The sequence below is a fragment of the Poecilia formosa genome, unplaced genomic scaffold (assembly GCF_000485575.1).
Source record: "Poecilia formosa unplaced genomic scaffold, Poecilia_formosa-5.1.2 Scaffold238, whole genome shotgun sequence".
NCBI lineage: Eukaryota > Metazoa > Chordata > Actinopteri > Cyprinodontiformes > Poeciliidae > Poecilia > Poecilia formosa.
The window spans coordinates 238,071-255,892 of record NW_006800177.1 but is presented as its reverse complement, the minus strand read 5'-3'; the positions used below and the strand labels follow the sequence as shown (position 1 = coordinate 255,892).

The 17,822-nt window shown below is 37.1% G+C and overlaps 1 protein-coding gene across 1 annotated transcript; it reads right to left on the bottom strand.

The window, feature by feature from the left end:
- Window positions 1–944: 944 nt before the first annotated feature.
- On the bottom strand, window positions 945–17,024 carry LOC103149862 (semaphorin-7A). Its single transcript, XM_007569213.2, has 14 exons — window positions 16,858–17,024; window positions 14,578–14,708; window positions 14,418–14,462; window positions 14,232–14,324; window positions 13,908–13,992; window positions 13,519–13,626; window positions 12,617–12,759; window positions 12,332–12,516; window positions 11,680–11,782; window positions 10,267–10,447; window positions 8,019–8,134; window positions 7,697–7,842; window positions 5,385–5,464; window positions 945–1,682 (listed from the first exon to the last, which is right to left on the bottom strand). The coding sequence occupies exons 1-14, from the start codon at window positions 16,940–16,942 to the stop codon at window positions 1,348–1,350; spliced, it is 1,836 nt and encodes a 611-aa protein (XP_007569275.1). The 5' UTR covers window positions 16,943–17,024; the 3' UTR covers window positions 945–1,347.
- Window positions 17,025–17,822: the final 798 nt, after the last annotated feature.

Genomic DNA, 17,822 nt, shown 5'->3' with positions numbered 1-17,822 from the left:
TATATAAAACTTTATAATGTTTAGGTGCTGCTGTGCTATATCTTGAACATCGTATATTTCAGGAACATCAAATAATTCCAACATGTCTAAATGTAAAACATTTCCTGTTGATTTCTGATAAAACTTTACACAACTATTTGGAAATATGATTAAACACTGTAAAGAAAACCTCACTGAAAGACACTTAAAGATGTAAACAAAACAATATTAATGATCATTTTAATGTTGGGTTTGTGATGACTGACTACAGTCTACAAATTAGGTCATTCTGTAACTAAACCCACCTGTAAAACACAAAAATGGATCTTTAATACTGATATAAATTTTGCATTATTTTGACTACAATCAATGCTTCTGCTGTCGGACGGTCCAACAAAGGTGTTGATTTTCACAGTAAGATCTTGGGAAAAACCAATGTTTGGAGCATTGCATGTGATTAAGGTTTTTCACCACACAGTGACTCTGACTAATACTGAAACTAATAATTTACCATGGCAGTCACCTGCTTGAAATCATGTTTTTAAAACTCCTGCTCGCATCCAGGCTGCCTTTTAAACAACGCATAGCAAGAATGAGACACAAATTAATATAAACAACAAACAAAATGAGAGTGAAAGGAGAGAAATCAATGCGTCATAACGACAGATACAGCTCATTAATTTAGAATATCATTGAAAGTCACTGAAGTAAATTATTCCTACAGCGTAAGCTCATTATATACATTAACTATGCATATCTAGAAGTTGATTCTGATGATTGTCACTTGCAGTCGAAGCGATTTTAAAACTGAAATAAGTTTTTATTTTCAAAGAAATGTTACGACAGTCTCAATCATCACAATCAACAGTTCCAATAAACCACTTTACATATGTAATCAAACTATATGTGTTTCTCTTTGTGAATTGTATTTCTGAACAAAATAGACTTCAGTGGTATTCTAATTCAGCAAGATGCTACTGTGTATTCAGCCATATTTAATTACTTTGATCAATAGGAAAAAAATCAAAAAAACTATCAAGAAAAAGAAATATCTATCTACAAAGACAAATAGAACAAAACTATATAAATATTGATCTGGATATTGGAAAAAAAAAATCTAGATTGGATATTGTTCACAATGTGCCCAGTCCAATCTTGCAGATCTATTCAGTCTAATTCTATGCTTTTGTGCTCTGAGCAACATCATGCAGGTCCTTTTACAGGAGGATCTGTAAAAGGAAGTCCTTTTTTGCAACAATATTTTCACTTTGTCTAGCCTGTTTGACCACACCAACCTCAAGCTCTGACAGATCTTGTTCAAGATTTAATTTGCTGCAATTAAAGAAAAATGTGCTTAAAGGCTCAGAACTAAAACCAGACACTGTTGAAGACTGCTGCAATAAAGATCCAGACAGTTGGACCAAATGTCTGGCCTGCAGATGGACATCTCAGCTCGTACTGTGCCAGGACTTTTCGATAGCCCATTTCCTCAGACTCACATTTATACCTTCCCTGTTGTCTGGGAGTCATGCTGTCAATCAGCAGAAGACACTCGCCGTCCCTCGAGTAACAGGAACTGGAGCCTCCAGGAGTTTTCCAGGTATACTGGGCATGATGGGATGACACTGGACATCGCAGGAAGTAGCTGGACTCAGAGGGAACTGTGATGCTTTTCACTGAGTTGTCTACATGACTTTTGGTGCCTAAAAACAAACAAAAAAAAAAACAAAAAAAAAAACATGAGTTCAGAATTTATTGCATCTTTGTTTCTAAAATGTGTCCTTGATTAATTTATTTAATTTATTTAACTTGGTGCTTGATATCATTTTACTGACAGTGGAAAGAAAGTAATGTATTCACTTTGTTTTATCAGTCTGGTGTTTTTCATATTACAACGATAAACTTACAAGAAATGTAACTGGAATTTCATTGGTAGACAAACACAAAGTAGCACATAATTGTGAAGTGAACTAAAAATGATGAATAGTTGATCTTTTTTTTTCCAAATAAGAAGGTGAAAAGTGTATCAAAGAATACTTTAATAAAATAAGTATTATATAGGACACCAGATATGTGTAAGCAGGTGCTCTGGTAAGACAAAAAAAAAATTTGGTGGTGATGAACATCTGAAGCGAAATGTGGTGGCGGCGGCATCATTCTGTGCTATGATGTCTGGGTGTTGGGTGTTTGTCATGGGATTTTATGCTCCACAGGTTTCTGCTATTCATGCTCTTTGCTTCTTTGCTTGTGGATTATAGCTGTCCTGATGTCATGTATTTTTTTTTCTTTCCCTAGGTTATTTTCCATTTGTGTTTGTCATGTTTTATTTAAATAACATCATTTTTGTTTCAGTTAGTCTCTTGCTTATCTAGTTCTCATGCCTTCACTTCATCAATCGTTACTAGCTGGTCATCGGTCACGAGAAGATAATTGGGGCTAAGTACGAGGCAATAGTGGAAGAAAAGTTGCTGGAAAGTGGAGAAGAGTTTTACAATTCCACTAGAAAGATAACCGTACACATGCAGCCGGAGTCGCAAAAGTGTGGTTGAAATGTCTGAAAATTGATGCTCAAAGAGATACTTTCCATTTAAGCTCTGAAAAGAGCTTATGCTGCTTTAAAAGAAAAAAAGTAGAAGACTTCAGTCTGTAGATGTACAAAGCTGATGGGGGCAAAGGACTCACAGCTGCAGTTGTAGTAAAATGTGATTCTACAAAGCAGTATTTGGGGTAAGTGCAAATAAAAGCTACACATTTATATTTTTATTTCTAACGGAAATTAAAACCCACAATTTCATTTCCTGCCTTCTACAGATGCTACTTTCTGTAAAGTTTGTATAGACAAACTGTGTATTTGAAGCAGTCAGAAGATTTTATTTTGTGTGCGTTTGTTTTTCATGATTAAAATATAACTTCTCTTTAGATACAATCAGAACTGTAACCTAGCATAGTAATTCTGAGAAGCCTGTGGCTACATCGCTACTGAGAAATTAGGCCACTAAAGATTGGGCTTTTACCAGATATGAAGTGTGCTATACCGATAAGCCCTCAGGGCGTCATCTGTCAGTGAACAGAACCACCCATTGCAGCAAAAAAAAAGATAGTTCCTTTTTTCTATTTGGAGTTTTTTCTCATATTTAATTTGTTTCTCTATGTTCCATGTTCTGGTTGACTAATTCCCCTGCTTTATTTTGACATTGATCTTCCTTCCTTTTGACATCACCACCTTTAGCTTAAACATGTCTTTGTTCATTTCCCTACAGAGCTGCTTCCTTCCAACTCTGGGACTTAAACTTCCAAATGAAAAAGAAAAGTTTTTGAAAAGAGAGTCTACCAAGCAAAAATATCTGAGCTGATCAAATTCTCTTCACAATTTGATCAGTTTGATCCATGCACAAGCTTCTTTATGCCACAGTTATCACTGTTGCTCGTGAACTTTTTGCTCCCACATGTTTTCCTTGCATTAAACTTTCCAGTAACATGCTTGACTACAGTGTTTTTCTTAACACCCAGCTTTTCATCAATGACCTATTGTGGCCTACCCTCCTGTCAAAAACCTTTGAGGATATTCTAAGTAGGTTAGATGAACCTTTGGTAAAACATCATAAAACCTCAAAATATTGAGGAGCTGCAGAACCAAAATTGAGAACAGGTGTCAGGCTGTGGGAACCAAAGTTCTCTGAAAAATAAAAAGGAAACCTTAGCAGAAGCCGGAAACAGTTGAAATAACTCAGGATGTGGAACGAGAAGGGATAGGATCTAAGTAAGAGCAACATGAAACCAGGGAAACGTAATAAAACATTTTCATTGGATCTGATGTGTTTGGTAAGAACAACACCGGTTTAACAAGAAGAAAAAAAACAGAGCTAATCCAAATATTTGGACATTTGTAAGTTGGTCAAATAAAAGTCAGACGGAAGGCATTTTTCTGGATGCTGAAATCAGCCGTAATAGTGGACAGCTCTGCAAACACAGGAAGCTCTCTTAGCACCAGAAATTAGTTAGAGGATGTGAGATAAGGTAATCTCACTCAGGACAGACAAGCTTTTATAGCACACTTGAATAGTTGTAGTGTAAACAGAGACCAATTTGTTCCACTTTTATTTTTTTCCACAGGAGAACAAAGATGTGACCAAGCCCAAAGATAATAGTTCCCTTAAGACAAAATAACAGTATTTCCAAAAACAAAAACAGTTGTCCTGTTGTTAAAGACTTAAAAGGGAAGCCTAGCACTGGTTAAAGTCAAAACCATAAGTAACAGAAACTTCATCTAGTTTGTTATGTATCAGTTTTGTGTGTTTCAGGCTGTCCAGCCGGGTAAATGACTCAAGCAAGCTGCCCAGTAAATTCCTACGATCGCACTGTAGATAACTCAGTCCTGCATCTCTTGATAACAAGATCCCCCACACTGACTGGAAGGTTTACATTATTTACTCATTTAATGAGCTACTTTCATCCTCATTCTTCATGAAAGTTCAAGAATGACTCCATACACGTTCAGAGTGATCTTTTTTCCTCCAGGAAAGTAAACATTTATTTTTGGCTCCATGTAAAAAAAGGTTTTATTTGTTTTTTTTTTCAGTTTCTGATGGTGATAAGGATGGCCTTTGAGGCTATACTGAGGATGGTGGACAGTTTGTTATAAAGGAGGTGTTGCATAGCTAACTGCAAAGAGCAGACTGACTGAGTTGGTAGTTATGGGAGCTAAATAAAGAAAAGACTCTGCTATATTGTGCTAAAGTTCATTCCATTGATAGCAAGATGGATTATTTACAATATCTACAAGTAGATATGCAGGATGTATACCAACACCAAACTGCTGTGGATTAGGAATAATGATGAATTACCTCCATGCCTGTTAATGCAGTAATTTAAGGCTCCCTGTCTGCATGTATCCAGGAACTGTACAGTATATGATCAAACTATCAGCAGGGAAATATCATGGAAAGTGATACAACATAAAACTTTTACAACTAAGTATATGATTCAGTGGAAGCTTAATATTCTAAACAAACATAGGAAGCTGCTGATAAGTCAAATGACACAGGAACCAAATAAATGCAGAAGTCACAAGATGGATCACATCGTGAGTAAAACAGAACCCTGCATGACTTAATTTCATTTTGTCTTGCTTTTGTTTATTAGTTAAAGAGCATCTGGTTAGAGCTTGCTATAAAATGTAAAATGACTGTTTCCTGAATGTAAAACACAAGCAGGCATATTTCTGAGAAACTCCTTAGTTTTTTTACGTTTTGAAACAATAAAAATACTTTGAAAGCATTAATGTTAATGGTAGTTAACTGAGTCACCTTGAACCCAAAGCAAAGCCCTGTTTCTTTATACATTTACACTTGACAGTCTTGATTTTAAATAAAAACAGGCAAGTACACTCATAAATATGTCAGTACCTCCAGCTGAGCGTCGAAGTGGTGATGCCAGGTCTTCTGAGCACATGCTATGGTTCCTGTGGACCACAGGACTTGCACCACTGCAAAACGGAAGTAACGTCAGTCAGTCATGCTACAGGAAGTGCTTGCCATCTTTAAAAATGCAAACTGTATCTTGACTGCACACCTGTCAGCTATTGCTCTACGGTAAGGGATTGCTTATTGTGAGCCACTATAATGTCCTGTAATTCAAACTCTATTCAGTTGAAAAATACTTTATTGATCCCAAAGTGGAATTAAATGTGTTGTAACCCATATTAATTCAAAGAGTTAATAAGTTTCCCTCACTGTCTTCTGTTAATCGCCCTTTGTCAGCCCTTCCTTGAGCCCACAAACAGTCAGTGGCCTTAAACCAACTCAAGGCTGTCAATAAAGTTTCCATAATCAATCATCTAACACCCCTCACCCTTGGCTCTCCAATCCAGAGCTTGCAACCTGTCACACTACATAATGTGTATGCAGATGCTGTGCTGTGCGGTTTCAGAGGGTCTTGTGAGAAAGAAAAAAAAAAGACGGAAATGTCTACATTTCCCCTGATGTGGGCCTCTGCAACAACTTCAGTACAGCTCAGTTTTCACTTAGCTGTTCAAAGAGTAAGCAAATGTCTGTTGCACTTTTTAAACTTTAGATAGACTAACTAACTAATCTGTTTACTGTATGTATATGAGTCACATGCAGTCACATTGTGTGGGTAACTCCAAACTACCACATGATTAAAAATAAAAAAAGTTCCCAGTAGTAATATGACAGGAATTAACTTCATGTAATAAAAACTCTTTTGATAAAGAGTTGAACAAAGGTTTTGTTGGATTTAGGCTTACAATTTGTCATACTAGTAACAAAGACTGAAAAGTAATTTACTCAGTCCAGTTAGCTGGGTCACTTCAGATTGACAGTATTTGATTTAACTTGACGACTTCGTGATGACCTGGATTTATCTGGACTGATTTTAGACACAGTTGGATTCCATTATTCCATTAGAATCCATTAGAATTTTGTAATTACATTTAAGGTTAATCTCTGTTTTGTAAATAACTGAAATGAATACATTCCTATAAAAAAAGTTTGTAATTTTATCTTGATACAAAACGACACTTTCAATTCCTCCACTCACACCTCCGTGGGAATGGTTAGACGGGGGAGAGGCGTCAGGGAGTGGGTTTTCCCCTCAAAGCTGATGCACTATGAAACAAAATGCTGTAAGACCCAGTTCTGTGTTAGTCATTTTTTTTAAATTTAGGTAAACCACAATAACCGGTGCGCAACCTTAATTTAATATAAAGTGGAGCGTAGTTTTCAGTTCTTCCACAGATAGTTCGCAGATCCCTATAAAACGTTTCAGCTCCTTACATTTTACGGAAACATGCAGAAAGTGAAAATCGTAGGAAATGCCATGACGTGTTGCAGACAGGAGAAAGAGAAGCAAGTTGTTACTGTTTGTGCACCTGATTTTATAATCGTTACTGTTAAGTTCTGGTCAGAATTCAAAGCGGTGTGCAAATAAAGCTAAGATAAACTGCAACGTTTTCATGCCTGCGCAGTCTGCTACTCTGCATCCTGACCAACAAGCTTCAGCATTGGTACAGAGTTAAGCAGCACAGTGGCTCACAAAAAGACAATTGTTACAACTGGCTAGATAAGAAACATAAAATGTCATCAGATTCACCTACTTGTCATACGTGTATGCACCATGAAACGAAATGCTACTGAATGATTTTTATGTATTTATATAATCAACACTGATATTGAAATATTATACAGTGTCAAAGAACTGCTCTACAAAGGACGTGAATTTCCTTCAGTAGGTGCGGCTTTTTTATAACTCATGTAGCAGATGATCCAATTCCAAAATAAGCAACCAGTGATAACTCTGCAGGCTTGGGCAGATCTGACTGTTGTGTCTTTCATCACCACGGATATGTGTCAACAAGGTTTAGTCACTATACAAGCAAGGACTTTGTGGCAATGGACACTGACAAAGCGGAAGAACTGCTAACTGCTAACTGTCCTTTGAATTAAGGATAAAATATACAAAATAATAGGATTCAAACCCTTGATGGCACATCTGTACATAATCCTCAAGCATTCTATCTGACCTATTCCTTTTTTTAACCAGATGATAATAGTGGTCAAGTTAATCTTTGTTTTTAGGTAAAAAACACAGTGAAAGTTTTATTGTTCTGCTAGAGAATCTGTAGATAAGCCTCTCTGTTGGATCATTTTTTACTCCAAAAGACAGAGATCGGTAGTTGGACGAAGCCTTGAGGTCTTACCTCGTCGCAGAGGTGCATTGTTGGTCTTCCCAGCTGCAGTATGGATCTCTGGACAGAACACAGTCCGGACAGTTGTTTCCATACTGGCCGCAGTTTTCCACGTCAATTTGGACCAGCTCAGTTTGTGAGTTCACGTACAGCTTTTTCTGTAACAAAGGTTCACCAACGTTTTTCTTATAAAAAAAACAAACAATCTTTTTAAAACACTTTTTTTTCATAATTCTTTCAAACCTGTAATAATAGTTAAATAAAATCATTCCAAACACTAAGTCATACTTTTGTGTGGGTGGATCAGTCATGTAGGTGTTCACTTGTTACTCACAGTGGAGGGGTTAAGGACAAAGTTGAGGATGTGGGCTGAGTAATTAAAAGGTTGATACTCAGCGATGATGAAAGAATGACTTTCCAACTGTAATGCCTTGTGAATCGCACCATTACCTGGTTAAAGGGCACAAGACAAAGGGAAGATGATGACACACACCTGCCTTCACACCTAGATGTCTTTTGTCCCCTAAGGGTGTAAATGAATCTTAACTTTTGACTTCAATGTTCTGCAACACTTCCCAGACAAGAAATTTGGAAACAGTCATAGGTAGACCCACAGTTACATCAAATCAATTATTGTGTAATTTAAAAAAACATAACCTGAGGCAACCAAAGTGATGTACACATCTTGAAGAACAACCTATTGGTAGGCAACAGTAATAGAAGAAACTGGACAAAATAAATGAATATACAGTCTATTGGGCTCATTAATCAGATTAAAAGTACATTTTTGAAAATAACCTTTAGCAGCTTGTTAACATACTTTACATTTATTCACATTTATGCTTTTCTTTTTTTGTTGGTATGATGTAATATTTGAGCTTAAAATATTGTGTTCTTATTAGCTGGAAATACAAATATAGGGTTCTGTGCTAAGAATAGAATAATCTTGTGTTAATACCCAGAAAAGCTATTTTTTTTACTTATCATGGTGAGTCAGGCACCATTTTTGGTCAACCTCCAGGAAGTTGCACATGCGTATTTTTGAATCATCTGGTAACAGAGCCCAAATAAAACATACACTGTGAGGCAAATACGTGTCCCAAAAGAACCAGTCTGTTTTTTTTAAAATAATCATTTAATGCTAATGTAAAGTAAGAATATTATCCAAAAATCCATAAAACCAAAATTACATAAAATAAATTGATTTGTGTGTTACTAAAAAAATAAATGAGTACTTTACAAAATAAATGTTCACCTCTAATACAAATCAATCAAGTTTGCAGGTGAACATATAAATAACTAAAAAAAGGCTTGATACAAAATGCCACGGTCAAAAGAGACAACAATCAATTTGTTTTATATCGCCTTGGCTCTCTGAGCTTAGCCGAGAAATGCTGGATGTAGCACCAACCAATCAATCAATCAAATTTTATTTGTATAGCACATTTCAGCAGCAAGGCATTTCAAAGTGCTTTACATAATTAAAATAAAAACCAGCATGTGACATTGAATAAACATCTGAACAATCAAGCCCAGAGGAGGAAGCATCATGCTTTGGATCATTCAGGACAACTTCACTGCCATTTGGCCAAACATCTTACTTGAGAATCGTATTTCCCTCTGCTGATCAAAACATATCCAAAGTAGTCACCTCATGTAGTCGGATGAGGATCATGGAAAACTCTTACAGAAAACCCCAGACAGAGCTGAAGCTTTAAGCGGCAAAACATTTAGAGACTTTCAGGATTTGTTTTCTAGAGGAGTCACCAATAATCCCTCATGACAAGGAATGTACCAGGCAGCAAATGTATTTGCCTACAAGTTCTCAGAAACTTGTGTAAATGAACGTAAAGTTCTCAGAAACTTGTTGGCAAGTTTCTGAGATAAATAAGCAAGTTTCGTGCTTATTTATCTCAGTCACATGCAAAACCATTACCGTGCAATGTTTTTTTCCCGGACTTTTTGTTGACACACTTTCCTTCCCCATAACAATGAAATCACAATGGGAATAAGACACTGACTGTTTTTCTAATAGTGAGCAGGTTTGCAAAAATCAGTAGGGAATATAATGATTTCCCCTGTGGTAAAATAAAAATACACTAATCCCTGAGGGAGTTAGTGATGCATGTTGAATTAGCTCTAGGTCCTACATTAGATCATCTCAGAAGCAGACGTTTCTCTGCTATTTTTAAAAAAACCTGATGTGTGAGCAACAAGGGGAAGAGGTCAAATCTATACTTGCTAACCCAATACAAGTTATAATTAAGCTTTCAAGACATGACCGTAAATCTGAACCTAATCAGCAAGAGTTGTACCAGTAAGCAGAAAACTTCCAAGATGTAAGAAAAAAAAATGTTCAACTAAGCTGAAATGAGATAAGCTAATACAGCAAGCCGCCCATTTAGTCGCACCACAAGCCCGGCTTCAGTTTCCAGAGGTCATTTTTCATTCAGCTCAGCCTAACTCTACAATGGCTTGACTCCTCTGTACTTTTTGAACTTACAAGTGTTTGTCTGAACGTTCTTAAGGTTGCTTGAAAACTTCCGCTCATTTCGTAACTAGTTTAGGGAACTTGTACTCACTTAGAGAGAGAAACATAACGTCGTGTTGATTCCCTGGGGAAGCATCAACAAGGATTCGGGTGTAGTTGTGATGGTTGAAGAGAACTGGGCCCATCCTGGGCTTCACCCACTCCTTCATCTCCAAAACCTTTTCGACTCTCCCCAGGATGCTAGTAGAAAGCTTGGTGCTGTCAAGAACACACTGAAGGCACAAAGTTCATACGTTAGAAAAATCCTGTATTCATTTGTTGCTAATTAAGACGTGACCCCCTGAGGTGCTGTTAAGCTTTTTGTTCCCACAGATACCGATAGACTGATTTACAATTCAAAATACAATAACTTGTACTGAGAAGGTGTCACAGAAAAGCAAATCTTCCCAGTTTAATTTGTAACTTGAAGTAATTTCAACTCAATATGATGCAAACATGGAATAATTTCTAGAGAATAGAGCCGTATCTCAGTAAGTAAGAACATCATAAACGACTGACCTCATTTATTACACAGAGTGATGTAATACTGTCATTTACTGTTGTCATTTTGATAATGATGGCTTTTAGCTAATAAAAATCCAAAATTACGCATGCCAGAAAATTGGAACATTACGAAACACTACTAAAACAGGAAGTATGGAGTGCTCTAACATCTACTGGAAGATGGTTGCACTGACTTGGGACTTCATAAAGTGGAATGAAAAATTTGATTTCGTCTGAAAAGTGAACTTTAGACCTGAGAAATAGTAAAATCCTTTTTCTGCTTAGTCAAGATCAAATGCTTCGGACATTGTCTCTGGTTCCATAGTTGAGTTAACTCAACTATCAACATCAGTTTCAAGCAATGAAATTGAAATGAAATTGAAGTCCTGAACTGATGTGTTCAGGACTAGTTGGTATGTATCCAACTATGGCCTGAATACATAGCTGTGTCATGACGTATCAGGACAGCTGTGTCCTGTATTCAATACTGTGTGGTGGTTTTTGAAGCAGTGGCTCTAGCTGTAGTTCATACCTTAAGAATTTCCCTCAAACACTTAAAACAGGCCTCCCTTTTCAATCCTCTCAAGTCAGCAGTTATCCCTTTTGCTGGTGCACATTTTCTAACACATGTTTTCCTTGTCTGCCTATACGCGTGGCAACAATATCCTGAATGGCCAGCTTCTTGAGCAATGACCATCTGCAGCTTGAACTACTTGAGGTAGTTCAAGTTGTGTCAGTGACCGTCTGCTGGACAAGTGTCAAGTCAGCAGTTTTCTCTGTGATCTTGTAGAACATAAGACACTATTTTAGCATTAAAAATCCTTTTTAAACATTTTCAGACATAATGTCATGGAGCAAGTGTCACTTTTTGAATTTAATTATCAAAACAAGTTAACTTTTGACATTATTCTGAGTTCTTCAGAGATGCCTGCACTCCATATGGAGTTAGTTTCACTTATACCTTTTTCCTGTCCTCTTCGTTCTTGTCTGAATCAATAAAGGGGGATCTGGTGAAAACGTTTTCGATGTCTCCTATTGTGTAGACGCACACAGCACTCATGCCCCTGCATAAAGAAATGACAGTCAGCAGAGTTTCACAGAGACACTGTTGCAAAAAAGAAGTGGCTCTTGGGCTAAAAAAGACTGCAGATCTGAAAGTGGTTAAGAAACATTGTGAAAAGTGGACAGCACAAATGGAGCAAGTGTTAGCAATGGCCATGTTGACAGCTTTACAAAACCCAAAGCACAGAGATCACATAGAGTACTCCTCTTACTTTACTTCAGAATTTGTATTGCACATGTCCTTTTGCACAATGTTTGCATGCAGTTGTGCCTTGTTTGCTCACGACTGCACATGACTTGCAAATGTTTATCATGCAAACAACAGCTGACAAGTCATTCTGGTTATATCACAAGTGCTACTTTTTTAAATAGTGACAGATAAACACTCCAGTTAGTCCAGAGCTTTAACAAACAGCACATTATTTAATTTAAGTTCATGTCAAAATGTGAACAACTTAAATTTAATGTAACATTTTACTGAGCTTTGGTTTCTGTCAATATAACAATAAGAAAGTTTCATTTGTGACTTTTCTTGCACATTGACATCTTACCATTCATTTCTGAACAGTGCATAAACTCTGGTGTCCTTCCAATGGTCTGAATGTACAGTAGCCACATCCACCAGCTCAAAGAAATGTCGTTTGTTGTCGGCTGTATTGTGACCACAGTAGAGCCTTGCATTCATCAGAGACGTCCAGCTAAACTGCAGGTTCTTCTTGGGACCCCCCACATCAGCCTTGAAAGAGCCACCAGATGCATGATCAATCATCCTGATCCAGATTTCGATTAGCGTAAGCAGTGAATCTGATTACATTTTCTCATTTTAAGTATCTTACCATGCAAACTTGGCTGACAAAGGGGAGCCACATGTTAGAGCCCGGGCTTGTGTCTTTGTTTTTCTGCCTATAAAAAGAATAAACTTTGTTCTGCAATGGCTCGCCTTGTCTTTTGCTCAGAACCAATCCCAAATAGTACTGCTCTACAGACAGAAAAACAAAAGAACATAGAATGTGATTAGATAAAACAAAAATGGTCAATCAGTCACCAAATCGAATGTGTTTTAATGGGATTTTTATGTGATTTTTTTTTGGAATCCTTTTACTAAAACAAACAGCTCAGACTGCATCTCCCAGCATTCATAGTGCTGGAAGCCATTTTGCTGATGTCACAACACCTTTATAAACTCAGGTGAGCAGATGTGAGGCATCAGCTCAAGAACTCTAACAGATTTGCACATCTACAGGCTGAATATTGTTCCCATTCTTGAGTGGAAAGTAGCTTAAAGTCAATTCAGATTAGATGATGAGCATTTGTGAAAAACAAAAAAACAAAAAAAAAACATTTTTCAAGTTTCCACAACTGATTCACAATTGAATTTAGGTTAGAACTTTGACTGGACCATTCCAACACATGAATATGATTTGATCTAAATAATTCCTGGACTGGTTGTAGGTTTAGGATCATTGTTCTGCTGGAGGATGAACAGCCGCCCCGGTCTCCTCCTTTAACTTTCTCCACATCGCCTGCTGTTTTCCTTCATCTTCTTGATACTCTTTTTTTTTCTCTTTTTTTCCCCACAAATGTTCTCCAACAGGTCTTCATAAAACAGTTGGATTCATATTGAGATAAAATTAAACACCATATATACTCTGTGTATTTACTAATATTGCAGATGTAATGTTCAAAAATACGTAATGTTAAAGGGCTAAAAAAAGAGTTTTGTACTGTGTGTAAATACCTTTCCCATGATTGACTGGTCTCACTCTTTTACTTCCAAACTTGTGGATGCCAACATTCTCGTGAGCTCCAGAGGATGTAAGGTAGAGATCTGTTTTTGCATCAGTTTCTGAAACAGAACAGGTGCACATTATAGGTCAGATTCAAATTTGAGGTTCCATCTGACAAATAACATATGGAGTAGAAGCAAAGCGAAAGAGAATACCATTAGATCCAAGCTGACAGAATCAAATGATAGCACAGACATTGACGAAATACAGCTCCTATAAGGATGAGGAGAGTAAATGTACCTGTGAGAATTTAAATCTGACAGGATGTGAAAACACATAAAGCAAAGAGCAGAAACAGCTGAGCAAAACAAAACAAAAAAGACTGTAAAAATAAACTCACCATCAAGAGCAGATTTTTCACCTTCCTTAATGTTAAAAGTGTTAATATTGTCGATTTTAGCACATGTGAGTGACCCTGATGAATCCTGTAAAAAAAAGAGGAATAATAAATCAATCTTGCAACACAATGTGATTTAACAATAAAAATTCTCGCATCCCCCCAGTAGTTTGAAACAAAAAACAGGAACATTTCCTTTTTTTATTTGTCTTGATGAAATTGTTTCATAATTAGCCAAGTGCTATTGTCTTCTTATCATCATGTGAAGTGCAACACAACTTGTTCTGCAAAACTGTTAGTTCTGGTTAACATTTCTCAGTTTCCTACCAGGTCACAGCATTGTGATGTCCTGTCTTTGGTTGCACAAACAAACAGCGGCTTTCCTTCTTCCCTCTGATGAACCACTGCAATTTTGCAGTCCTAGGTGACAAGAGAAAATTTGTCTTTATATCTTTGGAAATGGAACTGGAATAGATTAACTTCTGGTGAATCTAATGACTTTATGATGCTCACATTCCTGGGGCAATCCTTCCACTGGACCTCTGTGTCTTTAGCAACCTGTGAAAGACGATATGGGACTTTTTTACTTTGCTTCTAAACGAATCTTACTAATAGAATAGTTCTGGAATGGCTTAAGTTCCTCAGTTTTATTCGATGTAAATGTAATAACTACCTTCCTGGTGTTATTAAAGTTGTAGAAAGCCAGACGGGTCTTTTCAACAGATGTAACATTAGCCGACCATTCTTCGAAGAGAATCTGAACTGGCAAATGTTCACGCAATGGAAACCTTTTAACTGGAGCCTCTGCAAGTAAGGACAAGTTGAGAAAATATCAGCCTCACTATATATCGACATCTGCAACCAAAGTGATCTGCGGTTGTATTTTCCTGTTTGATCAAAACATGTTACAAAATTTAACAAGGAGTCATGAAACTAATCACACACCAAGCTTTTAATGTGGAATGAAAATGAAGAATATCTGTAAACGTAAAGCTTTTTATAATAAAGCAACTACCTAATTGCTCACATCTGCTGATGACTTCCCACCTCTGACTATTTGGTTTATATCTGATATATACACACATACATCATCATCACATTTGTTGCTATAGATAGCTGTACACGACTAACCTTTTAAGGTATTATGGGAAATCATCTTTCACCAGAAACCATGTGATCATGCCACAATCACAGGTTGTTAAACATATGACACACATTTTATTTTGACTGAATTACCAACAATATTATTGCAAACTTTATCTGCTTCTATGACGTTCACTTCACATTCACCGATTATGTTTTGGTGGAAATATCCACACCAGCCTGCACACGCCATCGCTATGATGAAACATGGTGATGGCAACATCGTGCTGTGTGAATGCCTTTCATCAGTAGAGCGAGGCAAGCGGGTGAGAAATATGGAAGAAGCTAAAGAGAAGGCAGAAATCCTGTTAAGGTGACAAAATAGTTGGGACTGACGCGGTTGTTCGCCTTCCAACAAGATTATTTGAAATTTGATGTTCAAAAATGGGGTCTTTTCCGTCTTATTGGGTTTGAGCTCATTTTCAAATAAAAATGGACAGACATGACTGTGTTCAGATGGGCAAGGCTGGTGAGCACAGCTGTAATTCCTGTTCTGCTTCTAATGTAGCAGAATGGTGATTACTATCTGTTACATGCCTGCCAGGCTGTTTGTTTCTCTTTCCCCTCCTCCTTTGTCTCTTCACAGGTACTAGGGAAAGCTGGTGTCAATCTCCCCTGATTGATCCTCATCAACCATGGGCCAATCAGCATCAGGTAACAATTGGCTTTGTTACCTGACACATGTCTTGTGGCTCTTTGTGTGAAGGTTTGTGGTGGGAGTTAGAGGGCGAGGTAAGTTTGGGGTACCCTGTACATTTCATCACGTAGGTGTTTTTTCTGTTAGATACACTAGGTAAGTAGGTGGGTGCCACCCGTGTAAAGTTTTGGTGGAAACTTTTGTTAGATTAGATGGGCAGGGTTTTTGTTTTCTTTTTTTCTTTAGCACAGACGGTAGTTAAGCCCTGTTTTGTTTTATTTTCTTTGATTTGGCACCACCTAACCGCTCCTTTCTCCCCCACAGTTTGTGTGAGCCTTCTGGGATTTTCATTGTCAATAAATCCCTCCTTTTTAAAACATTCACTTGGACTCTGTCAAGTTTTGTGGTTGTCTTGTTACTCCCCTCCTCCTCACGAAGGAGGGGGCCATAACACTATCTAATGTTATTTTTTGCATAGATAAACCACTGTTTTCCCTACACATTACTGTTATGCACTATTTTGTCTATCACACCATATCCCAGTAAAATATCCATAAACACATCAAAATGCTCCTCCGTATTCACTTATAAGCAGGTCTTGAACTTATAATATCTACAGCCTCACTTGTTAATTTAGTATTTCAGAGTAGAACAACATTTAACTGAAAAGATATACACCCTCACAAGGCACAAAGATAAACTCAAGATTAAAGTCTTTGCTCTTGAACACAGGAGATTAAGTTCAGAACTCTCTTCTGGGATCGGACTGAAAAAAACTGTTTGTCATGATACGGTACATTAAGGGGATTAAGGGGTGTGCCACACTGCCACCCATTTACAGGCAGTTATCAACATAATATTGTATTGTAGCTGCAGACTATATATAGTATATATTGCAATATGGTGCCACCATTACAGTACGATTTTATATTGGATTTAAAAATGTATAGAGCCTGCTGTCTTTCTTTACAGCAGGCTCAGTGGAAAAAGTAGTCTGACAGTCCTAACGTTATGAGATCGATTCCAGTTTCCTCCTGTCAATTGCGATGTTTTATAGTTCGTATCGTTCACTTTCTGACTGCAGTGAACATCGTGCTCTCGTGTGAACGGCAGTGAGTAGATAACTTGGTCTATTTACGGGATAAAAAAAACAGAAATAGAAACATGTCTTACCTTTGTATTTGAACACCATCCTCGGCGAATGTAAGTTCGCTTCATTTAAACAACAAGCGAAAATTAGTAGAAGTAAGGTGAACATTTTTGTCAAAGCAGGTAAGTCAATAAACAGCCGTCCGCGTCTCACCCTCGAATTAACTGAGGTGGGAGGGGTTGTCAAAGACTCCAAGCTCCAATAAGATAAGAGTTCATTTAGATTTCCAAACAAAACCACTATCAATTCAACTACATTTATTTATTTTCTAAATAATCTATGGTCACAATAAAAGTAATATCCTTTCGAGGGCAAACAAAGTGTAAAGTTAAAGTTCACGAGACACATTTCATATTAGGAACAGACTCTTCCCCGGATTAAAACATTAATTTCTGCCATCTAGTGGCAATTGGAAGTTTAACAGACAGACTCTACTTAACCTTTCTAAGATTAAGTAGGAAAGGAGGAAAAAGAGAGAGACCGACAGGAAGGGAGGAGGAGGGAGGAGGATGCGTCAGTTTGTACGGCTCTGCGCAGCTCATCTCAAACCTCCCACCAGGAAGGATGGACGATCCCTCTCTCTGTCACTCTTTTTTGGAATGACACATTCATAAAAGTCTGTTTTAAGATTTAAACCGCGGAACAATTGAAAACTATTTTGTACCTAAACTGATGCTTGTTTTTAGAGGTACTACCTGCAAATTGGAACATGAAAGGATTCACTGAGATAATTGGAGCAACAAACGTCAGTCTAGTGAGATATAAACTTCTAAACGTTGAGACCAATGAACTAATGACAAGAAAGTGGCTTGAATGCAAAAAAAATAATAAAAAAATGAATTAAATATCTCACTCCTATTTGTAAGTATTCATCATATTCATCATATTAAATAAATAAATAAATAAATTGTGTTGCAGCTCAAAGTTGAATTTAGATCTAGACTTTGACTTGGCCATCCTGACACAAATATGATTTGATCTAAAGCCT